The sequence below is a fragment of the Cyclopterus lumpus genome, chromosome 3, assembly GCF_009769545.1.
Source record: "Cyclopterus lumpus isolate fCycLum1 chromosome 3, fCycLum1.pri, whole genome shotgun sequence".
NCBI classification, from domain to species: Eukaryota; Metazoa; Chordata; class Actinopteri; order Perciformes; family Cyclopteridae; genus Cyclopterus; species Cyclopterus lumpus.
In genome coordinates, this window is record NC_046968.1 from 14,423,050 (window position 1) to 14,451,011 (window position 27,962).

At 41.1% G+C, this 27,962-nt stretch overlaps 1 protein-coding gene across 3 annotated transcripts; it reads left to right on the top strand.

The window, feature by feature from the left end:
* Positions 1-1,626: 1,626 nt before the first annotated feature.
* Positions 1,627-19,714, top strand: dhx38 (DEAH (Asp-Glu-Ala-His) box polypeptide 38). Of its 3 annotated transcripts, none has more exons than XM_034561742.1 (27): positions 1,627-1,918; positions 2,616-2,938; positions 3,296-3,486; positions 3,814-3,960; positions 4,045-4,207; positions 4,771-4,889; positions 4,981-5,057; positions 5,156-5,311; positions 5,442-5,603; positions 6,205-6,312; positions 6,775-6,899; positions 7,039-7,176; positions 7,306-7,492; positions 8,409-8,594; positions 8,769-8,909; positions 9,314-9,424; positions 9,681-9,797; positions 9,889-9,996; positions 10,098-10,210; positions 11,402-11,610; positions 13,139-13,293; positions 14,160-14,315; positions 14,619-14,753; positions 15,268-15,393; positions 15,487-15,582; positions 15,879-16,000; positions 18,854-19,714. In XM_034561742.1, the coding sequence occupies exons 2-27, from the start codon at positions 2,619-2,621 to the stop codon at positions 18,933-18,935; spliced, it is 3,750 nt and encodes a 1,249-aa protein (XP_034417633.1). In that variant the 5' UTR covers positions 1,627-1,918; positions 2,616-2,618; the 3' UTR covers positions 18,936-19,714. The 3 variants fall into 3 exon arrangements, with proteins under 3 accessions (XP_034417633.1, XP_034417642.1, XP_034417651.1); XM_034561751.1 differs by having other exon boundaries at positions 1,644-1,918; positions 3,299-3,486; XM_034561760.1 differs by having other exon boundaries at positions 1,644-1,918; positions 2,645-2,938.
* The last annotated feature ends 8,248 nt before the right edge of the window (positions 19,715-27,962 follow it).

Consider the following 27,962-nt stretch of genomic DNA (forward strand, 5'->3'; position numbering starts at 1 on the left):
TTCAAACTTATTAAGAGGATTGACTGATGAAAAGTCCTGGATTTTCAGAGTTTTAGAGGTGTGGCAAGGTAACTCGTGTCTTTCGCAGCAGGCAGCTGCCACTGTTTGAGGCAGTTAGTTGCATTAAATAAAATATATTTTTCTTTTTACTTTTATACACTGCAGCTGCCCTTACAAAGTACTGTTGCATACAGTATACATTCATTTGGGACCCACTACTTCGTTATAACAATGTACCTTGAATCCACTTACTTATATATCCACTGCACAGAGGATTATGGGTCAAACCAGCTATAAAAGCATGCAGGCTTGCATACTGCAAAATAAGAGATAGAATAAGATAACCCATTATCATTTTACCTTAAACATTTTAAATGTGACTGGATGCAGTAGTACATAATGGTGTTTTTCGACTACTACATTTCACATGAGCTGCATTCCAAATCACATTTTTACATTCATTACATACTGTAGCTCCCTTATTGCCGTTGTGGTCGAAAGGGCAAACAAATTACATTCTACATCCAATGTCTTTTCCTAACCACTTTTCCTTGACCTTGCTGGAAAAATGTAATGTGCTCAAGGAAAAATGGGATGGAGAATTCACAAGGACTTAGAAAACAACCACTGTGCTCAGAGAATCCTACGGCACATACAGGCTACACTTATGATGCGATAGCGGATGTTATTGCACTTCTGCTCCTTTTCTCTTCTCCTTATACTTATTGTTTTCATCTTTCAGTGCACACTAAAGCTTCACAATTATTGTTGCCCTGTTTTATTATTCTGTGTGGTTACTTGCATAGCTGTGTTTTTTTCACTCCTCTGATGAAATAGTACTCAGCATTTAGCATGTAGACCTACAAGTTCAATTTATGCAAAGCTGAAGCCAAGACATTGATTAGAACACATGCACAATGGCAGGAGTTCACCTTACATGCACGTTACATTGTCAGGTCTCTTGGGAAGACAGCAGGGCATATACTGTGATATCATTAATTTTTTAGAAGAAACTCTTTATTTATTTATTTATCAATCTAATATCCTGTGTACTCTATTGTTCCACACTTCAGTCCAGTTGGTTGTGTTTAGAAGAAATAGAAGAAAGGAGACAATTTGAACTATAGACTTTGAACACACAGGATTAAATAAAACATTGTTTCTGCTGGGGAGTATATCAGATGAATGCTCTGAATGTAAAGTACAGTGAACGCATAACATGTGCTCACGCGGAAAGCACAAGACGAGTTTAAAAGATTTTTAGGGCAGCGAGGAAAAGGGACACTACGTGTATTCTTGGAGATGGGATGCAATTTCACACAGAAAGGAGTTGTGGAATATTTTAAGGAGATACGATTATATCAAAGAATATATTTTTTTTTTTACAAATTATTAACATTAAACTATACAAATTATTACTTTAATTACATACTTATATCACGGTATTTCGGGTCTCATACTACATACTTGGGTACAGTGGATGGCGGTATGCACTTTATATGCAACGGTTGCAAACCCTCCAATAGAGTACAAGAAGAAGAAGAACAGTAACACTCCAGTCCACGTGGTGGCGGTAATGCGCCTCTACATTGATTGGTCAACTCCCAATAAACACTAAAAAAAAAAAAAAAGAAGAAGAAGAATTGTGGGATCGCAATGGCTGCTCTCTTGTCTGTAAACATATGCGTTGTGTTTAAGAAAGTCGCAGTTTAGAGCATTTCCAGTGACAGCTGCAGATCCTCCATTTTCTGGAGTACTTACCCGTCCACTAGTTGACCTCAAATCTTAAACTTGATGTGAGAGTTTCTGCATTTCAGACTCAGAAACACGCGGCATACCCCCGCAGTTCGCCGCCCGGCCTTGTCGGGACAGGACCTGATAGCTCGCAGGCTTGCTGACGCTAGCAGCTCTTTGTCAGGTAAGCAATAGTTTCACTTAATTGAATCTATCTGTAATTATACGAGGGAACGTGTAATCATCGTACTCACAAATGCACCAATGCAGTACAGTTACTGCATCGACGTAGTTTGGATTTACAACGCGTTTCCTCTCACTGAAACGGGTCCATATTGACTAAGTTACTGCATGTCATTGGTGACGTGAACGTTTCATACTAAAACAACACGACAGTTGACGCAAAGCAAAGGACAGGAGAGCTGTGGTGTAGTGTGAGTCTGGCCCTGTTGGTGACTGGAGTAACACATGAAACTACAGTCATCTGTGTCTTGATGGGTTGTTTCTGAGTCAGTTCAACGTGGTCCCTTCGACTTGCACCAAATGTGATTATACATTAACCGTATTGACCAAGTATTTTATTAAACAATAGCTAACCTTTTCTTGTTACAGCTTCTCCACTGTAAGGATTTGAGGCTTTGGCTTTTCACTGTTTGTCAGACAAAAAGAAGAGGTCACCTTTGACTCTGGGATCTTGTCATTGGTCAATTATCGTATTTTTTGTATCGTCAGCTCATAGATCATACCATTCATGTTGCACACAAACTTAAACCATGAATTAAAAAAAACAAATGCTTAATTTTGTCAATATGTTGTCATGAGCAACAGTTTAGTAGCTTCACATGATAACACCTTTTCCACATATCATTATTTCGCCACAGATAATGGATGACGATGTGTCCATGCATAGGCTGGAAGGGACTGATCCAGATGCTCAGGTCGGTGGACTGATGGTAAAGACGAAGAGTGCTGCTGCAGAGCCCCATGTTTTTCGAGCACCCACTCCCCGCACCTCGCTGCTGGGTTTGGATCTGCTGGCAGCCCAGAAAAGGAAGGAGCGTGAGAGTCAGGAACAGGCAGAGGCCGATGACAGCAATAGAAAGAAGTCAAAGGTTTCCTCCTACCAGGACTGGGAGGAAGGTAAAAGTGACTCTGGGTCTGATGAAGAAGACGATGATAAGGACAAGGATGCTAAGAAGGAGAGGTAAGTGTTGGTGCTTCCCGTATGAAAGTAATACTTTATTGAAAGTTATTTATGATGCATAACACCTATCCCTCATGTCTAATCAGGTTGTCATTATTTCTAATTTATTTAATATTTAAGTATTTGGATAATATATACCACTGTTTGGGAAGTTTAAATCACTTTTTTGTAAGGACTTTAGTCCTTTTTTGGGAAAACGACCATCCCAATAAAACAGTCTAAGTATTAAACCAGGACTGTCGCTGTGAGTCCTCAGTGAACGTGGAACATTAACACCCCTTAAATGTGCATGTATTCCTTGTACTTTCTTTGTTGACCTTTTACTCATTCGTCATTGTTTATTTTACATTTTTCTAGCAGGAAGTATCGTGTGACTGGCTCTGAGACACCCTCAAGCCCTGGAGGGGTCAGCGAAGAGTTCCGACGCCGACACCAGCAGAGAGAAAAAGACAGACGTGAGCATGGAGTCTACGCCTCCTCCAAAGAAGACAAGAACAAAGAAAGAGAAAGGAGCAGAGATAAGGGAAAAGATCGAAGGAATGAAAGAGGTAATTCTAAATATCCCTCATGTTACATGTTTGTATTCTAATGTCGTCCAGAATATGTATCAAGTAAAAATTTCAACAACAAAAATCCAAAACATTAGTTTCTCAAATGGAAAGGTCTGCCTTTTTTCTGTATTATATTATGGTTTATTAAATACATTTAGTTTTTTGACTGTAAAGTAAGCCATTTTATTTAGGACAACATGTTTTCCATTTACTTATTATAAAGTGGATGAAGAATTTGGAAAACCAAAATTGTAGATTATTCAATAATGAAAGCGAACGTGAGACCAGTCAGGGTTGTTGAGATTAACTTTCTCTGTCTGTCAGATGAGCGAGAGAGCAGCCGTGGCAGCAGCAGCAGCCGGTCGGAGCGCGGTGAGCGGAGTGAGCGCTCGCCGAGAGATGGCTGCTCCGATCGCATCAGCAGGGGGACGAAGAGAGACGAACCCTTGTCGCCACAGCAACGCCCCAGAGGTATTTGGTTTTATGTATCTGATTTAATTTCAATGTCTTGATAATTGCCCTTGGTTGACGAAACTCATTTTGTTTTCAACATAGATTCTTTCACACCCTCGCGCTCCAACTGGGAGGAGGATGACAGTGGTTATTCCAGTTCACGGCATTCCCAGTGGGAATCGCCGTCCCCTGCTCTGCCTCACAGAGAGATGGATCGCTCGGAGCGAAGCCATCGCTCCGGCCGAGAGAGTGAGAGGAGAGACAGGTAAACAACGGTCAATTATTTTATCTCACGTTTTTATCCTCCTGACCAAAGTTGTGAACTTGAAGTCGATAGTAAAGTGATTGTTAAATGGCATTATGTTCCTCAGTAGGCATACCATTTGTAAAAGCAATGTTTTGCTTGTACATAGTGTTTGCATTTTGGCAAAATTAAAAAAATGGTTTCTGTTGAATGAATATAACCCTTTTTTTGCAAGCAGACACAGACGGGCAGAAAGATTGTCCTCGCAAAGATAAAGACCATATGTTTGAACTTGGATGGGCTAACATTCTCCAAACACCTTATTGTTCCAACACAATAGTCATGAAAGCTATAGGTTATTTGCATTTTAAAACATTGATATTTTTATGTGATATTACCACATTTTTCAGCTTCATAATTACATTACCATGACACTGCTTTCATGTATTGTCACTTAGACGCTTAAGAAGCTTTTATAAATCCTCACCGTTAGTTCTACTCTTCATATTTGACATAAAAGGTTTGGCTGCTGAGAAGCCGATGCCACTTGATCCTTCCATAACGTCTGTCTGCTGTGTGCTTAGGTCAATCAGGGGCCGTTACCCTGACGACACACCCCTGCCTACCCCATCATACAAGTACAATGAGTGGGCCAATGACAGAAAGCATTTGGGTACTACACCACGTTTATCACAAGGAAAAGGTACTATTCTAAAATCATGGCGTTTTGTGCATCCATGCAGGATTTAGATACTGTATTTCCCATAACCTTACTTAATCTCTCTCGTCCTCAGGTAGGAAAGAAGATGGCTCGGGAGGATTTGTGTTTGATAATGAGGATGAGAAAGACCAGTGGGAGGAGGACCAGAAGGTGAGTGGCACAGTTATATCTCTTTTATGCCTCATAGAAGCCGCAACTGCTTTCTGTGCCCACTTTTTGACATCTCTTATTGTCTCACGGTTTTGCAGCAAGCAGACAGAGATTGGTACATGATGGATGAAGGCTATGATGAGTTCCACAACCCTTTCACTACCACCTCTGAAGAATATGTAAAGAAGAGAGAGCAGATCCTTCAGAAGCAGACTCAAAAAAGGATATCTGCCCACAAGCGACAGATCAATGAGGTACAACCACAGTGCATCATCTCAGCCTTATCGGAACTGCGTGTCCGCAAGCACAGACATCTACTCTATATGTGTGGACCATACTTGTTTGTTGGTCTGTCTTTTTAACAGGCTGTGTTTCTTGTCTCAGGATAATGAGCGGTGGGAGACCAACCGTATGCTGACCAGTGGTGTAGTGCAGAGGTTGGAGGTGGATGATGACTTTGAGGAGGACAATGCTGCTAAGGTTCATCTGCAGGTTCACAACCTGGTTCCACCCTTTCTGGATGGAAGAATAGTCTTTACTAAGCAGGTAAACAAGGTCTCAACCATTCATGATCAAAGGATCTACAGGGCTCTACAATAAGTATTGCACGCTTGCTCAGTCAAGTAAAATATCACGTTGGTCTAGCAACTAATTAGCCCGATTGGGCAAGGGGTGAAAAAGGAATTGAACACACTTGCTTTTTCTGTAGCTGATAATGGTAAACTTAGCTAAGGAGTGAGGAGGGTCTCTTCCTTCTCATCTCTGTGTAGAGAAGCACATGCGCAGTACCAAACGGGCACTCGTGAGAAAATGACGTAGTGGGAAGACCAAGTTTATGCACAAGCAAGCATTTCAATTATCCTGGAAACAAGAGTTAAGTTGGGTGGTCTTAGTGTGTGGCTGAAACGCCAACTATGTATTACAGTTTGCCACATTTCATTTACTTGAATAAAGACTGAACATGACAATGAAATTATATTTGATAGCCGCTAATAAATACAACAATCTGTATAGGGGCAAGTAAAAAAATAAAAAAAAATAAAAAACTCTAGTCAACCGTTGAAGTTGACAAATGGTTCTAACAAAATGTTTAATTATAACTCTGAACCAAACTTGAAGTGTGTGTGTGTGTGTGTTCCTGCTGCAGCCGGAGCCTGTCATCCCTGTGAAAGATGCTACCTCTGACATGGCCATTATTGCTCGCAAAGGCAGCCAGCTTGTGCGTAAACATCGTGAGCAGAAAGAACGCAAGAAGGTGGGTTGGATTAACAACTAAGACTAATGTGATTCATTTTTATATACAGTAGGTATGTTTATAGCTAAAACCAGTGAGGACTTTAAATGAACATGTCTTTGTTATAGTCCTTTTGTGTGGAGAATTGCTCAACACAAGTCAGATATGATCTTCACACTGCTGTTGATAAATGTCAATGGGGTTTGTTGCTGTGCACCTGTCCGGTTGATAATGCCATCGCTGTCTTAACTTCATCACTTCAGTAAATAAGTTATTCATAATCGCATTACCTGGTGAGTTGATGACATTTTAACTGGAAACCACCATCAGTGAGGTGAAACAACTACACAAATGCCACACCAGATGCTCTGTCATCTCCGTGTTGAACGTGCACAAAATTACAATGCAAGTGTGGGAAGTTACCGACTGGAGCTTAATTCTTAATATGCATATGATATAATTGGAATAATTTATTGTTTCCAGGCACAGCACAAACACTGGGAATTGGCAGGCACCAAGTTGGGAGACATCATGGGCATCAAGAAGACTGAAGCGGAAGACTCCTCTGGAGGCAAACCGGTGGGAGAGGACGGCAAAGTAGACTACAGGTGACCAGACTTTCTTTGCAAAGATTAGAAGACATTTCACTTTTTCTTTTTGATAATTCAGCAGCCTAACTAGTTGAACTGTCATGTCTGACCTGCCATATTAATGTTTTGGTGATTCCTCTCTCTCTCTGCCTTACAGAACAGAGCAGAAATTTGCAGACCACATGAGAGAAAAGACGGAGGCCAGCAGTGAGTTTGCTAAGAAGAAGACCCTTCTGGAACAGAGACAGTACCTGCCTATTTTTGCTGTCAGACAGCAACTTCTCAACATCATACGGTATTTTCAGAGTGCATTGCAGTCTACAAATAAAGTTTTGTTCCCTATGTTCTCCTAAAAAGTGTTTTACATCAAAATGGTGACGAGTAATAACGTTGACTGTTTCAATGTGTTAACTGGCATCTGCAGGGACAACAGCATTGTGATTGTTGTTGGGGAAACGGGCAGTGGGAAGACCACACAGCTGACTCAGTACCTGCATGAGGATGGCTACACCAGCTATGGCATGGTGGGTTGTACTCAGCCCCGAAGAGTGGCAGCCATGAGTGTGGCCAAGAGAGTCAGCGAGGAGATCGGCACTAACCTTGGAGAGGAGGTAAGACAGCTGCTCACAAACAATAACTACATGTTGTATTATGTGTGCAGTTCTATCTCTGATCTCTGAAAAAAAAGATTTTAAGACATTGACATCAGAAAATGTGTATCAAAAATAATACAATTTCCGAACAAATACTAGAGATAGAAAAATTATCTTTTTTAAAATCAGAATTAAGGATCAATATATTGCACTATATTGCTGTAACATATGAAATAATAAAATCATACTAATAGTAATTTAGATCCAGAAAGTTTTTTTTCATGACATTTTAAATTTGTTTCCAGTTAAGCTGATTGACAATGAGTACATTTCAGAAGTTAACATGGGAAATGTATTCAAGACAAAAATAATCTGAAACTGCTTGATTATAGCACCTTTGTTTTTTACATTAGGGGTTATGTATTACATTTTAACTTAGCTAGAACTTTGTTTTTGTTCATAGGAGTTATCAAACTACATTCAACCATAACTCTTGCCTTTTTGTTTTCAATATCAAATAAGTAGTTTAACTAAAATGGCAAAATCTGGACTTGTTTGAATCCTGTCTGATTGCTTAAATGATTAAGTTGCTTCTAAGTAGAGACACAAAGCGCGACTGTGTCCTCGTTTCTCTGCTACGAAGGTGAATGGTCCGTAAACTACAGTAATTGTGGGTCTGAATGCTCTCTTGCACAATCTCAATAGCAAGTCATGTGCTGTGTAATAATGCCATCTAGTGGTCCAAAGGAAAATATTATATAAACATAACTGAGCAGCATTAAAGGGAAACACTGGAGCTGCTTAGAAATTGTATAGAGATCAGCAAAAATGGCTGTGTTACTGCAAACGTTAAGATTAGTTAGTATTTATTTTAGTCATCCCTACATATGTCATGTAGTAATAATTTCTGTACGTCTTAATTTGTTGCCTGCAGGTGGGCTACGCAATCCGTTTTGAGGACTGCACATCCGAGAAAACCTTAATAAAGTACATGACAGACGGTATCCTGCTCAGGGAGTCATTGAGGGAGTCGGACCTGGATCACTACAGTGCTGTTATCATGGATGAGGCTCATGAACGCTCCCTGAATACGGACGTGTTGTTCGGCCTGCTCCGTGAAGTTAGTACTACCTAACACCCGATAAAAATAGATTTATTTTTGTTCTTTTCAAGATATACACAGAGCTGCAGCTGCTGTTTGTCTACATGATAGATTACAGAGTGAGGTTGTTGTTTCCTTGACTGATTTCTTAAACTTCAATATTCCACTCGACTGTCCTCTGTTTCCCATCAGGTTGTATCTCGACGTACTGATTTGAAACTCATAGTTACCTCTGCAACTATGGACTCAGACAAGTTTGCTGCATTTTTTGGCAACGTACCCATTTTCCACATTCCAGGAAGAACATTTCCCGTAGACATCTTGTTTAGCAAGGTATGGTTCAGTTTATTTTCTCTTGACACTTTCACTTTATCCTAAATGCATTAAATCATTGTCATTACATCCTTTTGACAGCTTCAGATCATTCTTATTATGCCGTGTTTTAGAAATTACTCCATTTGTTATTTTTTAATGACTGTCTACATAAGACTCTAGCATATATTTATTTCAAAGCACAATCATATGAGATTGTAATTAAATCTATAAAATGCAAAAAAGGTTATGACAGACATAAAGCCCAGTAAATTGATGTATCACATTTGTATTTTCTAATACATTGTGTAAATGGACAATAACTAACTTTTGGCAAATACAAATAATTATATTTTGGTTGTTGTAAGGCCACTACAGTGGTTTGTTTTGTATTGGACTGATTTGTTGTGGTCTGTGCGGTGTAGACTCCTCAGGAAGACTATGTGGAGGCAGCAGTGAAGCAGGCCCTGCAGATCCACCTCAGTGGACTGATAGGCGACATCCTCATCTTCATGCCCGGGCAGGAGGATATTGAGGTGAGGGACCTGGCTGCAGTTATCACGCACATGGTTGTTGCATACAGCTTTGGCATAAAGGGCTGTGATCTAAATGTCATGTATTAATGTACTGTTGAAGTAAAGTAGTAAGTAAAGTGGCCAGGGATTCACAGATTAGATTCTGTCTGTAGTTTTCCGTCTTTATGTATATACTGCATCTTTTTCAGTTGACAAGGAACAGGAGGTTCTTCTCAGTCTGTGTTGCCAAATTTAAAGTATAACTTTGTCGTTGCAGGTGACGTCGGATCAGATCGTGGAGCGGCTGGAGGACTTGGAGAACGCTCCTGCTCTGGCCGTTCTGCCCATCTACTCCCAGCTGCCTTCTGACCTCCAGGCCAAGATCTTCCAGAAGGTTTATATCTGACACTTTAAGTCTTTGTTATAAACAAAGTTAACAAGTGAGAAAACAAAGCTGATTGCCTTTTTAATTTATTCTCTGCTAGGCTCCAGATGGTGTGAGGAAATGCATTGTCGCCACAAACATCGCTGAGACCTCCCTCACTGTGGATGGAATCATGTTTGTCGTGGATGCAGGATACTGCAAACTTAAGGTAGGAATGTGTATATACTGTATATATGTATTCAAGCTGCAGCTCTAGAAAGGTATTTGACATGATTGTTATATTACTCACTTCTATTGTTCTGTCAACAGGTTTTCAATCCTCGCATTGGAATGGATGCTCTACAGGTTTATCCCATCAGCCAGGCTAATGCCAACCAACGTTCTGGCAGAGCAGGACGTACAGGACCTGGACAGTGTTACAGGTAATGCCCCGTGTCTTCTCTCTGCATGCGTCTGTTCACAAACGCATGCATTCAGACTCTATCAACGTTTAAAACTGCCATATTCAGATTCATGCTGCTCCTAAACTTAGCTTTTAGCTGACAATAGGGTCTCCTGATTCTACAAAAGAGAGGTTATTTTTATTTATTTATTTTCTCCTCAAGGCAGAGACGTACATCTAAACTGAACTATCTTAGTTCACATTCAAAAAGAAACCACCTGAATATGAATTTATTTTCCTTTCATGTTCTTTCCTGTTTCCCTGAGAGTGTAGCATTCATTTAGCATAACTGTTAGTGTGTTTTTCCTTCAGTTTTTTGACATCGGTGCCGTCTTCAGATATTTTGTTCAGGCCTCTGGATGTGTGACATGACCATGCTTTCAAGACAGTCAGAGGCGGGAAGAGGGCCAGAACTCTAATCTCCAAAGGATTTCATGCAGTTTAACTCTGTTTATGGCGGAGAAATGTGCCACAAAAGACCCCGTCAGAGGTTTCACTTGACCTCTCCCCTCCTTTGCCATATTCACTTAAGTAAAGATTGAGTGACAGCGACACGCACAGGGCATTGCATTATGCATTGCTAATGAACTAGCATGCTTATGAAACTCCACATATTTCTGGATTAAACCTGCCCACCTGCTCTGACACACGCTCACACAAATCTATGAAGAATCAGTTTTGGAGGAGCTTTACACTTCGTACAGTTGAGGTGTGTGTGTGTGTGTATGTGTGTGCGGATGTGTGTATGTGTTAGAGAGCAGATGGAGTGAGTCACGCTGGTTTGCTCCGCTTGCGTGGAAAATTCCCCACTCAAAGACCCTTTTAGCTGTGACTGCAGGCACTCGCTTACCAGCTCAAACCCTCCATATACATTCAAATCATTCTCTAATTATAAGCGCCTACCTCAGCTGTAATTGTTGCGAGAGCTTTGTTAAGTCAGGTCCTTTACTTTAACTCAGACTCTGGATATTCTGCTTTATAAATGGTAGCGTCCTGAATTTTCCTCTGCAGCTGAATTACATCTGGTGCTTACTGCTTATTTAGAATCCCACAGAACTGTCTCCACATATTGGAGAATATAACAATTTAATCCCCAAGAATTTAATTCCTTGTCTCAGAAATAATACATTTCCCTTTCGTGTGTCTGTCTTCGTGCCTCCTCTCCGTTTAGGCTCTACACTCAGAGTGCCTATAAGAATGAGATGTTGACTACCACCATACCAGAGATCCAGAGGACCAACCTGGCCAACGTAGTCCTGCTGTTGAAGTCTCTGGGTGTTCAGGATTTGCTCCTCTTCCACTTCATGGATCCACCACCTGAAGACAACATGCTCAACTCCATGTACCAGCTGTGGATCTTGGGAGCTCTGGACAACACAGGTGTGAAGTAACCAAAGGCATCATAATATAATGTTGATACCAATATTATTATTTTTATTATGTATGTATTTATTAGACTTTTAATATGCCCGTCTGCTTCCGGCTGGCTACCTGAGGCTGGTGCTCCAAACACATTGAAATCATGACGGGAAGTAATTCTTCCTCAATGAAAAACAGTCTTCTTCAAGCTTATGACAACGAGATGCATCAGCAAATCTTGTTGCTCCTCAAGCACCTTTTGTGTCGTCTACTCGAACAACGAGGTATAGTCCTGGCTGCTAAGAATGGAGACAGAAACTCAATGTGCACGGGTAAAACACTTGTGGTTGAAGCCGTCCTCAAGTGGATTGATAATGCCCGGCCACTTAATTCCCCTTGACTGGACTCGTGGTGAGGGGAATAACAGTAATAAAATTCCTTTATATTTATGTCATAAATATGCAAATGCTAATAAGGTATTCTGCATGATTTGAATCATCCACTTATAATGTGTATCACCCTACACTTACACAATCTAATGATTGATGTAAAATATCAGAAAATTGGGAATATTTTCCATCACAATTTTCCAAAGCTCAAAGAAGTTCTGTTTCCTTCCAAATATTCACATTTGAGACATTAGACCCTCAAATTGTTATTTTGTCTATTGACAAATTAATTAGTCCATTAGTTGTTGCAGAGCTTATCGGAACATATTTAATCAAAAAATCATGTAATGATAGCGTTATGCAAAGTATCCTAATTATATGTTGTATCAGTTTTCTTTTCCCTGCCTCTAGTTGTAGGCCGATTTAAATCCTAAAGCAGTCTTGTGTATATAGATGTGCCGAGGAACATAAATCCTCCTCCTGTTGAGATGAAGAGGATGCTGTGACAGAGAATATTGGGTCTTTTGGGGTTGTATTTCCCCCATCAGCATTGCTTTGAGCTCCTATATAATGAAGCTGACTCCACAAACACAGGCAGGAGACTATGCTGCAGTGATGATGCAGACACCGCTAACAAGCCTTGAGGAGGTAGTTGTGAAGTTTAGCCGGTGGAGTAATTGCCTAGTAACTGATCCTGTGTTTGATTTGACTGGTCGGGTCTCATTTCTTTCTCATCCTTAGCCAGATTCCAGGGGATTTAGGGATTTGGGGATGAGGAGGGACTTTTGATGATTCCCTGTATGGTGTGTTAACAGCAGATTATCTCTGATTAAGGCTTACCTGCCCCAAACTGGCTCCTCTGCTTTTCCTCCTCATAAGCTTCTTAGATTCTGTCGTCTAATCATTTAAATCAGAACTGGCAAAGTTTTTGATCTCTCTCTTCTTCTTTTCTTTCTCAACTGTCAGCAGTTCATCCTCTCTCACGGTGATCGACAAATAAGTGTGACATTATGCTGGCTTCTCCCTCATGCCAGCAGGCTTTTGATGGAAAACAAGCTCATCACTCGTCTTATGCTTGTTCCTCCTTAATTCTTCACATTGCATCACTTTTATAAAATTCACGACTAACCTCGTAAATGTGTTCTATTTCGTCCTCTCAGGTGCTTTGACACCGACGGGGCGTCTGATGGTGGAGTTTCCCCTCGACCCCGCCCTCTCCAAGATGCTGATTGTGTCCTGCGACATGAGCTGCAGTGCTGACATCCTGATCATCGTCTCCATGCTGTCTGTGCCAGCCATCTTCTACAGGCCTAAGGTACATCTAATTTGATACAGTTGCTGTATAATGACTGTTTCGTACAGGGGTCACTAATAGGCAGACTCTTTTTAGCCTTGAAGGCACTCGCTCAGCAGTCCACTAAACACACCGACCAATTGCATGCATCATACCATCATACCATGGCAAATCTTTTTAAAAAGCGTCAATGTGAAGTGCCACTACAAGACAAAGCACAACTATTTTGAGCAAACGTACCGCCAAACATCCCAAATGAAGGTAAAGAAAAATAAATCTAAGATGGTCAGAATCCTGATGCATTCATTCATTGAGTGTTTTTTATAACCACAGATAAAGTCCCTGCACACAAATGTATCTTGTATTAAGATGAGAAGAATAGAATATTGTGGGTTTGTGAGTGACATCACTCAAACGCCTGAATGAACTGAATTTAAAGGTGCAGTACAATTTAATTAAATAATCTTTTCTAAAGTCACATTTACAAAAAGCTTTCTTTGATGTATTATTATTATTAGCACATTTATTAATTATTAGAGAATGCAGCATTGTTTATAAATCATCCAGTTCTATTAGAAATCTGAGATATTATTCAATTGAACTTTCTTGATTTGATTTAACAGTCAGTTGTTTCTTACATACAGACGTCTACTAGGCTTCTTCAATATAAAAAAAAAATATATATATATATATATATATATATATATATATATATATATACACACACACACACACACATACACCATTTAAGCAAACAGTTAATCTATATTGTGTTCACAGCTTGTTTTCAGCTCGTCAAAAGAAAGTCGGATTTAACAATATACACTTTATTGTAGAAGGAAATATCCCAGTGATGCATGTAAAACTGGATTTATGTGCGTCTTCAGGGCCGTGAGGAGGAGAGTGACCAGGTGAGGGAGAAGTTCGCAGTCCCAGAGAGCGACCATCTCACCTACCTTAATGTCTACATGCAGTGGAAGAACAACAATTACTCCGGCATCTGGTGCAACGATCACTTCATCCACACCAAGGCCATGCGCAAGGTCAGACTGCCTCACCTATTCTCCAGCAACACCCTCTGGCCCTGGATGGAAACCTCTCATTCAGTTTTTAATTTTATTCCAGCACAGCAAGTTAAAATTCTGCATTTTGGCTTTTATTTAGTTGTTTGAATATGTAAAGCAAATGATTCAGGTACTTTGAGGCCTATTTACTATCCTGCATAATTATTTTAAATGTAGTGGTTAGTCTAATATAAATCTTCCCTGAAAACAATAGATTGCAAGCCAACATTGGGCATGTTTTCTATGTGGTTCCCCTTCTGATACATATTTTTTTTTGTGCAGGTGCGTGAGGTGCGTTCCCAGTTAAAGGACATCATGGTGCAGCAGAGGATGAACCTGATTTCCTGCGGGTCGGACTGGGACATCATCAGAAAGTGCATCTGTGCTGCATACTTCCACCAGGCTGCCAAGCTCAAGGTACTTCCTGCACTTTCCTCAGTTAATATGTTACGCCTTGTGGCAACTGGTTGTGGCAGATTCATACCAGCAAAATTATAGAGTGGTGAAATGTCCCTTCTGGCCTCCCATTAATACATGACTAAAATCTAAAAGGTAATTTGTAATCATCAGAATCAGCTTTATTGGACATGTATGTGTGCACATACATGGAATTTGACTCCGGTTACATGCATATTTAAATGACAAATAACAGGATAAATATATATATATAAATATATCATGACTGTATAATTATCTGTCTAACTTATGACTATCCAGCTAACCACGCAATGGTAGCAGTGTTGGATATACATATACGTTTATTTTTTTGCTGTTTAAGACAGGTGGAGAAACAAATTAGCTTATATGACCTGTTTTGCTCTGGCCGTACAATGCTCCCATATATGCAGGCACGAACACACACATTTAACCTGCGGTCCCATTTTCCTAGTTGCACATTTAATTTTTTATTTATGCCTTTGTTTGCTCCCAGGGCATTGGTGAATATGTGAACGTGAGGACAGGCATGCCATGTCACCTCCATCCTACCAGCTCCCTGTTTGGTATGGGCTACACCCCCGACTACATCATCTACCACGAGCTCGTCATGACCACCAAGGTAAAAAGTCTGTCGGCTGCAGAGCCCGGCAAGCACTAAAACAATTAATTATATATCTGTTGTTCATGTTTAACTTGCGCTTTTGTGTTGTAGGAGTACATGCAGTGTGTGACCGCAGTGGATGGAGAGTGGCTAGCAGAACTTGGACCAATGTTTTACAGCATCAAACATGCAGGAAAAAGCAGACAGGTAAGGCAAGACAAAGCTTGCTTAATGCACATTAGGTTCATTCACAGCACATCCAAAAGTATGTAAACAGAAATATCCACATATGTGTGTGTCTTTTTTTGGTCTGGAGGTGAATTTATAATTTGGACTTTGGTACATTGTCACTAAGACCAATGGTTCACAACCCTTTTGGCTTGTAATCTCTCTGAATGAAGAAATGACTACTTGTGACCTCTTGTCACTGGTTGCATATGTCTGCTGGCTGATGCATGTTACATTTTGTATACCTGCCTCATCTGTTTGTGTTCCTTTTCCAGGACAACCGTCGCCGGGCCAAGGAGGAGCTCACCAGCATGGAGGAGGAGATGTCCATGGCTGAGGAGCAGCTGCGATCGCGCCGAGAAGAGCAGGAGAAGAAGAGCAGTACTGGCACTGTTAAGTAAGTCGGGGACCATCTCTCCTCCTTTTGCCTCCTCATCACACATGGGTCCTCATCTAACAATAGTTCCCCATGGCCCTCATTTTCCAGACACATTCAAGATAGAAACATTTAATTTACCTACCTCGCTGCCAATCTTCACCCCTCCCTCCCTCGCCTCCTCTCCCACTCTCTCTACTCCACCTCTCTCTCTTCATGATGAGCTTTTCTCACCTCTGGTCCCTGCAGACGAGACAAAAAGAAATAATATTGACTCCTGGCTGACCCCCATTACTACAGCAATTTAAATTGTGCCATAGCAGAGCAGACAGAGAAAGTAGAGGGACGTTCAATTTCAAATTGGACTCAAAAAATTAATTTCACACCCATCTGTATGCTTTACAGAGATAAATAAGGTTATAAAGACACATTTAAAAAAGAAATGTTATTGTTAATTAATCAGCTGGTTTATCTGTCTGAGTTTGCATGACCATGTCTCTTACAGATCTGTTGAATATAATCACACTGGAGGTATAGGATTAAGAATTAGATTTAGACGGAGGAAGCTGGATGTGTGATAATGAATGTCGTGCTCTCCTGGGCTCTTGGCTGCCTTTGTCCTCTAGCAGGCCTCGCATGTGTCTCCTCTATGGGTTCAGTGTGACCAAGATGAAATATTTCTTCGGTTACGCCTTCATGCGCCAGCTGCGTGTCACCTGGCTCCCTGCTCACCAACACAGATCAGTGGTGTGAATTAGTAAATGACCCAGCTGGTTGTTTTGCGTGAGTGTCTCTGCAACCACATCAGGAAGTGTTTGTTTATGTCCTTATGAAGCACCTAAAGGACAATACAACACGTTTCAGCTTCCTAAGCACAAGCATGTATACTTCGGGCTGTGTGTCGAACTCAATACTTTGTTTGGTACCGTCTGAAGCGCGTATCTAGGGCCGAACGTCAAAAGCTCTCAAGTGGATGAGTAGAAGGCTGCCAAACCTTCTTTGGTTCCAGCTTCTCAGTTGGGAAGATATTCTACTTTTCTTTGTCATACAGTACTCTCATTTGAATATACTTGTGTTTTGGAGAGAAGACAACAAGACATTTTAAAAGGTAACTTCTGTATCTTTCCCCCCTCCCTCTCACAGGCTGCATTCTAATCATATCCAGACAATTTGGCACCGTCAATTTACGTCCACTAAAAGTGCTTGTTTTTGCCGCTGACTCTGGTTCAGATTTTTAGTATGTCTGACAACATTATGGAAAGAGACTCACTAGAGAAGTCCCGCTCTGAAAGTTCACACAGGGACGTGTTGAAGACAGCCGTGGAAGAAAACGAGTGCCGGTCAGGCAGAGGTTTTTGTTTAATTTACAGAAAGCATAGCTTAGTGTTATTTTAAATATTTTACATTTCACGGCTGAATGTTTAGATCATTTCAATGATTTCCATAATCCATGTGGATGAGACCTTTGATTTGGATGGCCAGTGTATACGAATGAAGAGCTAACATGTTGCTGTGGGTGTTGTGACCCTATTCGGCTCACAGAGGAAGAAATGTAAAGAGTGGGACCTCTCGCGACCTGATATTCAGGTTTCACAGCGAGACCTCGCCCTAAGCGGGACTTGGACAACATAACAAACTGATCCGATCAAGGGAAAGGTAAGGAATAACGTTGTATGTCTCCGTAGATTCCTTCCCTTAAAGTTGACAGACACTTAATAACAACAACTTGGACTTGGTGACTTGGACACCAGCGTGGGAAAATAGGACCATGTTTACAAATACTGAAGTTACCATTTAAATCATCACTTCGGGGTTTAGGAAAGTGTGATTACTCTATTAATTGAGTAAGAATGTTGCAGCCTTACTGTCAAGTACTGAACTTTGGCATTGAAGTCGTGGTCAAATTTTGAATATTTTTTACATATTCTCTGGTTCGACAGCTGCAGTTCGACTTGAAAATGTGTTCTAGAAAGACATGTTTTATTCCTCAAAATAGGTTTTATCAAATTAATTAGTGAAACCAACAGCAATTCGCCGGACCAATCACCAGACCGTGCTTGTGTTGCGTAAGCCATCAAATGTTACTTAATATTTTTGAAATCTAGAGTACTGTTGAGGTACAGCTTGATCTAGTTTTGAGAGTTTGAGCTTTTCTTGTTCTCCAGAAATGAATGAATACTAGTGGAAAGCCATTTCTGAGACAACAACAACAACAACATTCTGAAACACAGTAGCATGATTTGCTGTATTATTTAATGTAAAATACACCGAATTTGTAGGGAATGATCTAAAACGAGCTTAACCAATGGTAAACACCCTGCAGAAGAACATCTGTGTTTTAAATTCAGTAAACACTCCACAAGTGTGCATTGTCCACCGACTTGTGTACAATATATTGTCTGCATTTGTGTGCGTTGCTGATAGGAAACTATTGGCAGCTTGTGTATTGAGGGAACCGCAACACATTTCTTACCTGAAGACCGAGAGAATGGGACACAGTGACAGAGGGGGTTATGGCCTGATGGTTGTAATTGCTGCAGGTGTGTGTGTGTGTGTGTGTGTGTGTGTGTGTGTGAGGAAGAGAGCGAGATGAGGGAAGTGTGGGCAGTGTCAGGGTGTCATACTGCTGTAATTAAAGATGATAGATTGTGCTGTCGGAGACGTCAGGCGCTCTACGTCCCAACAGAGACACTAGCTTGCCTTTCCAATCTCCTGCAGGCCTGCTCCTTTCATGTTCACATTCAGGCCAGTCTTCCCTCACCTTCAGCCTTTTTCAACCAACACTGCTTGCCTAATGTAAGGAACGTTTAGACCAGACTGAATAGGCCAATAATAATGAGAAAGAGGCTTAACACAGACTTTCCTCTGATTCAGGCCTCCGAAAATCTGCACACCAGGAAGAAAAGAAGAGGCCCCCATGACGCCCAGACGCACCCCTGCCCGCTTTGGACTGTAGAACACCCTCATGGAGGTTAAAGCCCGCCAACCTACCACGTTGGCTCCCCTCGACTCATTATCATCCTGACCTGGACCACGCCAGCACAAGCAAACACAGTGTAAATCCAACTGCCATTTGTCCCTCCCAGCATGGCCAGAATCAACTGCAGTTCATGTACAGACCACTAGAGTGAGAACTTGTATAAGGCACAAGACTCAAAGATGAGCCAGGTCCATCAAAGCCTCCCTCCAGCTTACCTCCATCAGCCGATAGCTGTTTCCATGATACATTTTAAGGGATTGTTTTCTTTTTCTTTCTTTTTGTATATTTAGTATTTATATGTTGTCATTACGGAAAAGTGTTTTTACAGATGTCTCTATAAAGTAATGTTTTTACCTGGGCTAGAAACATTAATTTTTGTCTATGTTCTGTTGCATTTCTTCAATCCTGAGTGTATTATCAGAGGGGAACTGGTAAATAGTGATCTAATTTCAATGTGACTTGTCTTTGTCCATGCATTTACTAGTTATTGTACTGTCGTGGCTCGAACAGCGTGTGTGTTGCCATGAAGTGCTCCTCTACAGACTGAAGCACTACTCAAACTGTACTTGTGGCACGAGTGTCTTCAGACTCTAGAGTTGTATTGTAATGACCTCCAATTCACACACAACACACTCATGCAGGCTTAGACAATTGACCTTTTTCTACTCTCTGTTAACCTTGTTCCACAAATGTAATGTACCACAGCTTTGCTTCATACAAAAGATTATTACGCTGGATTAAACATATCAACTGTTTTATTTTCATGGTCCTTGTGTTCAAAATAGCCCACAGTTTTCTTTTAGTTTTCTCCCAAATGTCTGCAAATGTGTCTTTTTAAATGGTTAAATCTGTTTATTGATGTACGCCCTCTCATGCCCTCAGCTGATCCGAATATTGTGCAGCTTCAGATAGACTGGTCTGTCTGTAACAACAGTTTAGTGAGAGCCATGTTTGGAAAGTAACAGAGGGTCTGTTTGGTCTTTTTTACATGGATCTGAGACCGCAGACGGACTGCTAATGGATTTTTTTTTTTTCTCTCTCTCTCTCAACATCTTTTGTAAATGAAACAAATAAATGTTAGTTTTTTTTTTTTAATCCAAGGTGATTTCATTTGATATTGTAATCGCTAATGTCACATCATGTGTCTGCACTGCAAGGGCTTAACATAATTATGTCATTTAGATGCACATTTTTAAGTAAGTTTTGCAGTGGTATGAATTATGGTTTAATAAGGGGAAAATGATGCATATTAGTTGAGGCTATAATTTCTCGATGTGGGCTTTGGTCCCCCTATAAAACCAGACAGTGGTGAATGGTTAATTCATAAGTTCTCAGCTGTGCACATACAGTACGTCTACATTTCAATCATTTTGTACAGAAAGAGATTTATACGGCACTGAAAATGAAACACAACTTCAGCGGTTCAACAAACGATCATTTTCATTATACATTAATCTGCTTTAGTCTGGGATTAATAATTATTTCCATAACATTTCAGACACTAGTGAAATGTCCATTGTAATTTCTTAGAGCATGTCTTTAATTTAGGGATGCAACTAATGACTATTTGTAGTATTGAATAATCTTCTGTCTACCATTTAATAGCCCACAGTAACATCTTAAACTGGCTTCATTTATTAAACAGCCCCATCCACAAATCTTCACGCTCAAGAAGCTTAAACCAGAAAACTTTTGCCATTTTTGCCTAGACAATGACGGAAATGATTATCAAAATAGTGCCAGATGAATTAGTGTTAATTGACCAATGTAGCTCTACTTCAAATTGCTATTTTTGTCTATTTTGTCATTGTTGTTATTTAGTTTGATGGCCCACAGCCAGCCAGTAGCAGCAAACAACAAAGATAATAGTTTACTTTTCTGTCAATCGGCAACAATACTTGTGCATCCACTTCAGGACCGACGATGAAGACGTTGAACACTTGGTTGGGAAGCAAACTGTCGTGCATTCAATTAACTTATTCTTACAACTAGCTCGAGGTCAGTGAAGTCCTGGGCCTTCGTAGCCCAACATGTAAATATACATAGGAGCAACTCAAATGCTGCAAAGTTCTGTGAGCTACATAACCGGAATGGTCTTAATGAAATTTCCCAGAATGGGTGTTTTCATTGTCAGCTCCCATTTGCGAGCTGAGGCGAGTGAACTGATCAGAGAGAAACAAAAAGCCCGGGTCTGTCCCTCCCTCACTCAGACACTCGCTCCCACAGATGTCACACATCTACATGAGTGATCCCTGGGCTTTGAAACCCCTCAGCTGTAAGACGTTGATGTTTTTTAGATGAAGAGCCAGGCTATATGTGGGTGGATCTTGTGTTTGGCTTTATTGAAGCTGTATGTAAATCTCCAGGTCACAAGACTGTTGAATAAAAGCTTGGATGGTGTTCCAGGGCCTTCATCACGGTTAGGTTGACATTTCTTGATGTCTCTCAGCTGAAATCGCTCTTACTAGCTCGCATTTGGAGGGAAAAGACGAAAAAGAAGCTGGCCTGCCTATGATTTCTTCAAATGTGGTGTGCAACAACTCACAGTGTTTTTCTCCATTCTTGTTGGTCAATGAAAGTCCGTCTCACTGTAACCCTCATGCAAATAAGCATGATTATGAGCGTCCCCTCGACTCCCTCAATTCTTCAAGTCATCTTGATTGAGTGTGGCAGGCGGAGGAGGGAATGGATATAATGGACTCCACCAACTTTAATGAGACAGATCTCAGCTATGGACTGACATTTTGAAATAGTCCTTGTGAATGACGGTGTCAGCAGTCACCTTTACCAAAGCTTTCCAGGGATTGTCCCTGTAATGATGGGGAGAATTAAAATGGCCTCCAAGGCGGTAGAGATGAGAGCCATGGGATTAGGGTGCAAAGCCCCGCCTCTTAAATTAGCTCCTCAACCACACCCCAAATAAAGTACAGCTCTCCTGCGATGACTACATTTCATCACCCTGAGATTTGATGGAGGGATTAGGGTGAATGTTCGTTGATGACCACTGTGACATTTGTTGAGATGAGCTGTCCCTCACGTTAACTGCCCCGCCCTCGCCTTCCTCTGATTCTTCCCCCTTGTTGTGTGTCTGGTGGCAGACAGGGACACGCTCTCATGTCATTACAAACTTAATAAGAGCAGAAGTGAGATTAATGAGAAAAACAGAGGCATCAACTGCTCTTTTAATTAACTCTTGTCCCATAATGGTGCTCGGACAGAGTCACTGAGCAAAGAATGAGACCTTTTCTTTCTCTTTCCATCCCTTTCTGTTTTGTTGCCTCGCTCACCCCCGATAATGAACAGCCTTCTGGGACCCAATTACATCCAAGGCTGCATTAGGAGCACAGCAGGCCCAGTGGAAACTTCAGCTGAGTTTCCCCTCATCCCCCCTTCCTCCCCTCCACTCCCTGTTACCCTGCTGGAGACGGCCTTCACTTGATTTAATTTTGAATGTTACACCCCCTCACTCACTCACTCACCACACACACACACACACACACACACACACACACACACACACACACACACACACACACACACCTTCACCAGTTCTGAACCCACATGTGGTGTATGATGGAAGCAGGAGGCCATGTATGCTTGTTGTTGGCTGTCCTTCACTTGATACAGCTTGTGCTGATAGAGTGGCTTTGTATACAATGTGTAATGGGTGGCGTGCATTGGTGCACTGAAGCCTGTTTATGTGTTGTGTCCCTACAATATACTGCATATTCTTGAAAAAAGAATTGTGAAAAGAGATTAGAATTAGTTAATTGTGGTATTTTAAAAATGAATAAACACTATTCAAGTCAGTGTCAATCAACAATCATTGTTTTTATTTAATCAAATAATATTAATATTCTTACCTTTTTATCACATTTATATTTGCTGTGGAAATGTCAGTATGTCAAGGACACAAAAAAAATATGCCACCATTTAAAATCACAATGAATGCCAATAACCCAATTGACTACAAAGTCTAAATAGCATAAAAAATGTCTCTATAAAATGTCACGCTAATCCATCCAAGATATTTTACTCTGGACCTAGCGACATTGCCACACCTATTGCCACGCCATAAGCGTGGCTAAAAATCCCCCCGAATGTCAACTCTAGAGGCATATTACAGGCATATCAGGCATCTGGGAAAACAAATGATCTTATATTGGTCACCATTTCTTGTGTTAACATTCTTGTACAGAGTATTCACAGTTCACCAGAGCCTGGGAGGGTATGTGATGGCTGAATGTCTTTTAGATGGGGGCTTCCTCTAAATACAATGCTTGGGGACATCCAACGCATTAATAACAATTATTGGTGTTCTTTAGTTTCCTCAGACACCTTAAGTGTGGCGTATTGACTGCTATACTGGAAAGAATGTTGCCTATTGATCCGACCAAGACAGAAACCGATGGTGTCTTCTTCCTGTGAGGCTTGAATTAATCCTTACATGCTGCACTGAGTAAATAACTTACCTACTGTGACCCCACGACCGGAGAGACACTTTCTGTGTGAACTCACGGTATATCCCCAGAGGCTTCTGAAAAGTCAAACCAAGCAAGAGGTGAGCACAACCAAATGCATGCAATGATAGGAGGCTGCAAGAAAAAGTCAAACGACCACAGCTGCTCTAACATTGATCATTTACTACAACTCCGGCAAGAGGAAAATTAATACTTTCAATATTGTTTGTATAAACCGATATGTTTTTTTAAACATAAACTGCCGTTTTCATGAACTTTATTTTTGGTCTGTATAAAGTCAAATGGAATTTTACCAAACAAACCGGACACAGTTTACTTCTGTTAAAAATGCAAGAAATGTGTTAGTAATGTTTTTGCTGGTCCATTGTCTTCTCCCTAACCAACACTTTGTGTATACTGTACTACCATGCTTGGTCTACCTCCCTGTGGACTGTACGGTTGCTAACAGCTCATCCACTATTGCTTAGGGGTCTTATTTTGTTCTAGAAGAAAGACTTTACACTGTCAAACTCAGACATCCCATGTGATTGAAGGCCGATGGGCATGGAACTCTCAGAGCTGCCCTCAAAGCTGTAACAATGCCTGCCTTCACACAGCCAACTTGTGGTGGGTGGAGTGGAAGAACAAAGGCGCACTTGTTAGGGTTTAGATGCCTTCATTATTCTTTTATTTGGCTGCAATTTCTTGTCTATCTGCCCATATTCATTAAGATTTGGCTCCACTGGCTTGTGGGGTCTGTGGCTCTAGAAATAGTTACTGTATGTGACTCAAAACACATAAAGCACTTTACTTTTCTTTTGTTGAAATCAACGTAAAGAATCGTAGTCATGAAAAATGTAAAACTTGCAAAAATGTAAAGTCAAAGCTCTGATGTGATTTAGGACATGATAAAAAAGATATCTGGGTACAAAATTGTATTTGATTATTCCTAAAGCAGTTTTCACCGGCATATATACTAGTTCAAGTTTTATTTTTTTAACCTTTATTGTACACATTCCGACAATTACAGTAATATATTAAGCATCACTTAAAAGAAACACATCTGTTAAATCAAGACTCCATGCAAAATAACTAAACTGTACTTTACACTCAACTACATGTGTGAATAGAATAGTCAAATACATTGAGGTTTAACAAATCTTCTTTTTTAAGTACTTGATAGATAAAGAAATTTACACTTTTTATTGATCCCACAGTGGGGAAATTCTATTCTGCATTTAACCCATCCTTAGTTATTAAGGAGCAGTGGGCTGCAGTGAAGCACCCGGGGAGCAACTGGGGGTTCAGTGTCTTGCTCAAGAGCACTTCGACATGCAACTTATGGGGAGAGTGGGGATTGAACCGGGTACCTTGTAGGTCGCAGGATGACCACTCATCCCCATGAGCTACAAAGAACCCCAAATAAAGAAATAAATGTCCGTCCCTGGGATTGGAAAGGTGGGATCTGCCTCATCAAAGTAACGAATGATGTTGTCTGTCGTCTAATAAAATATACTGTTGCTGCATTGAGGGGAAAGCAAGATCCACTGTGTTTGAAGCTTAGGGACTAAAAGCCAGAGGATATCTTTGCCTCAGCTGAGTCCTCCAACTTTATTTAAGTGTAATACTAAATTGCTGAAGTCCCCCTTAATCAAAAGAATCAAAAGTTCTCAAATATTAAATGTAGTCAAGTAACAACATTTAAAATGTATTTCAGTACTTCAACAATACCCAGCCCGATGACACCACATATGTATGAGGTTAATGTCATAAGCCAATCATACAAGTCCTACCAATGCACTAAGCAGGTTTCCAGCGGCCGCTGTGTCACTGAGGCCTTCGGAGACATCGACTGGTAAAGTCACAAGGGCTAAAATCCTACCGTAACAATGTTGCCTAAATCCCCAATCAGCAATTACTTGTTATGCTCTTTTCTGTGTCAAAACACTCCTTTATTACGTGATTGATGGCTTTTGTATTTGTAAAACAGGTCTCTAACCAGATGTAAATTCTAACAGAATGCAAATTTGCTCAGTTTATTCTGGCCGAGCTTCCACAGTGTCCCAATCCCTCTTAAGCTTCTTGTTGACCGCGTCTGCCAGCTTTATGTACACAATTGGCTCCTCAGCAATTCCAACAGCATCGTTAATGTCTGCCCTTTTGTGCTGTTCAATTCCACCGGAATAAACAGAATCACACATGCAAAACTATTTTCTAACACAGATAATTAGCCGAAAGAAACAAATGAATAATAATGCTCCTCTGCAGCATTATAACTTTTAAGCATGGGAAAAGGAGGTGTATGAATGCCAAGAGAAATGAGCTTATCAAATAAAGCTTGAAAATGTGCAGTGAATGAAATGAGTCAATCATTTTAATGTGAGATGGGAGCCCTGAGGAGAATAAATAAGCAATCGTCACATCATGCAGGGAGAACAAATGAGCACGGTACACAATTAGGCAGGGTCACATTCTGCCAGAGCTGTGAGCGTAGGATGGTCTAATGAGCTGTGTCAGCGTGTGCGTGTGTGTGTGTGTGTGTGTGTGTGTGTGTGTCTGTGTGTGTGTCTGATTGTGAATGTGTATAGGAAGAGAAAGAGGAAGTAAGAGATGAAAAAGCTGAACCCTCAGCCCTCAAAATTCTTATGTACAGACTTACAGCCAGACACACAAGCGGCAAGTCAGGCGAGATACAAAGAAAGGGGATTGGTGGAGAAGGAGGTGGGCATCAGCCGACTTGGCATCTGGAGCAAGACGTGCAGTCAGACAGGGCAATGGGCAGGTACATCAGCCAAACAGACAAAAAGAAGAGAAGTGCCTCAGAAGGTCCAATGGCACAGAGCTTTCAAAGGCGACTCATAGTTATTAACTATTCAATCACATAAAGGAGAGCTGAAGGCGTGAAAGGTTGCGGACTGAAGCACTTTTGCTTCAGTGCATTAAGAGCCTGGTCCAGCACTCTTGCTGCGTGAAAGAGAAATAGATTGCCTCCCAGGAAGATGACTGCTCAAAAGGGTTGGCTTTTTTCCCTTAATAACAGCAATCTGCTGTGAAAATCTAATCCCAAGTACCATTTACACAGAATATAGATAACTTCTGCTCAGAAAAGCATAGACAATGAATATTTCATTCCCACAGCACAACAGGAAGACCAAATTGCTAATGACCACCATGCTGATAGGAAATGCACACGTTAAAAGGGAATTGTGGATATGTTTTAAAAGTGCCCGAAATGAAAATACAATTCTTCACAAGAGCATAAAATGTATTTGATCGTATAGACATGGGTGTGCATGACCCGTTGTTGATCTTGATGTGAGTGACATATAACAACAAACCAAGCATACACACTGTCCCTCAATTGAAGTAATAGCTCCATGGTTGGCATTTAAGTCAGATATGGATGCACCCTTTAAGCCCCCCGCTCTCCTTCTCGCTGGCCTAATTCCCCCTCCTCAGTGGTGGATAAAAGGGATCAGAAATCCATCCATATGCATGGCTAACTATCTGTAGAGGGGATGTCAGGTCTCAGCCTGGCCAGCTTTCTCAAAGTACTGGTAATGACACTTAATGAAAGCTAGGGAGCTGAGCTCTGAGAGGGAAAGCCTGCGCTTGTTGTCCCCCAGCCCCCACGCGGCATCCAGAGCAGGCCCTCAGACGCCATAAATAAACAAACGTGCTGTATGAGAATAGATGTGCTATTTCCCTAGCTTCTCTCATGCCATTCTATCCTCTTATTTATCTATTTATTATTATTCCCTGGATCTCTGGTTTGCTTTCAGGCGACCTCTATACTTCTGGCTCCCTGCAGGCGTTTCAGTGTCCCAAAACATTAGCTGGATTTTGCTCCAGTCACCCTGCTGGCCCTAATGGGCTGAGTTTGCATCAGCTTACCACTGGTCTCTACAAATATACACACACTGAGACCTGCCAGAACACTGCAAATCCAGCAAATATTGAGACATGTCACATATCTCCACTTATGAGCCACTCACTCACACTGCTTATTCCACTTTCCCTAATGGATTAACTAACTCCACCAAACCTATTCTAGCCCTTGTTAAGCTGTCATCTTTTCAGTTGGACTAGTTTGGCATACAAAGGAGCACTTGTGCCTCTGGGGATGCAGGTGATATGGCTAAGCTAAGAAGAGAAGAGTGAGGTGGGCCCTCTGGTTGCAGTGATGCCTGTGTTGAGAAGGGTGGTGGGGCTCAAAGTAAACAGAAGGAATGAGGGGATCGAGAGGCTCTTCCTAGCCCAAGCCCCTAATCAGTACAGTCAACACATGGCAGATTGGGTTCACATCTTTTCCCCCTCGCTGTCCTTCCACCACCAAAACTTATCCATTCAATCAGCCTCATTTCCCCTGCTTTCAATCTGAGAGGATATCAGAGAGGAATGTGTTGCAGGGAAATCACAGGTAACACAAATCTGGCTTACTTTCAGGCAAGGTGGTATTGGCTAAGAAAAATGAGACGGCTTTCACCGTGGCACACAATTCCACCAACAAATAACCCTTTCTCAAGCGACACAAACTAATTAT

Excerpts from the sequence above, each read along its gene's own strand:
- dhx38 (XM_034561742.1), top strand. The coding sequence starts at position 2,619 with ATGGATGACGATGTGTCCATGCATAGGCTGGAAGGGACTGATCCAGAT. Across the intron at positions 8,910-9,313 it reads TAGACATCTTGTTTAGCAAG|ACTCCTCAGGAAGACTATGT; the intron begins GTATGGTTCAGT and ends TGTGCGGTGTAG. Across the intron at positions 15,394-15,486 it reads AGCTCGTCATGACCACCAAG|GAGTACATGCAGTGTGTGAC; the intron begins GTAAAAAGTCTG and ends TTTGTGTTGTAG.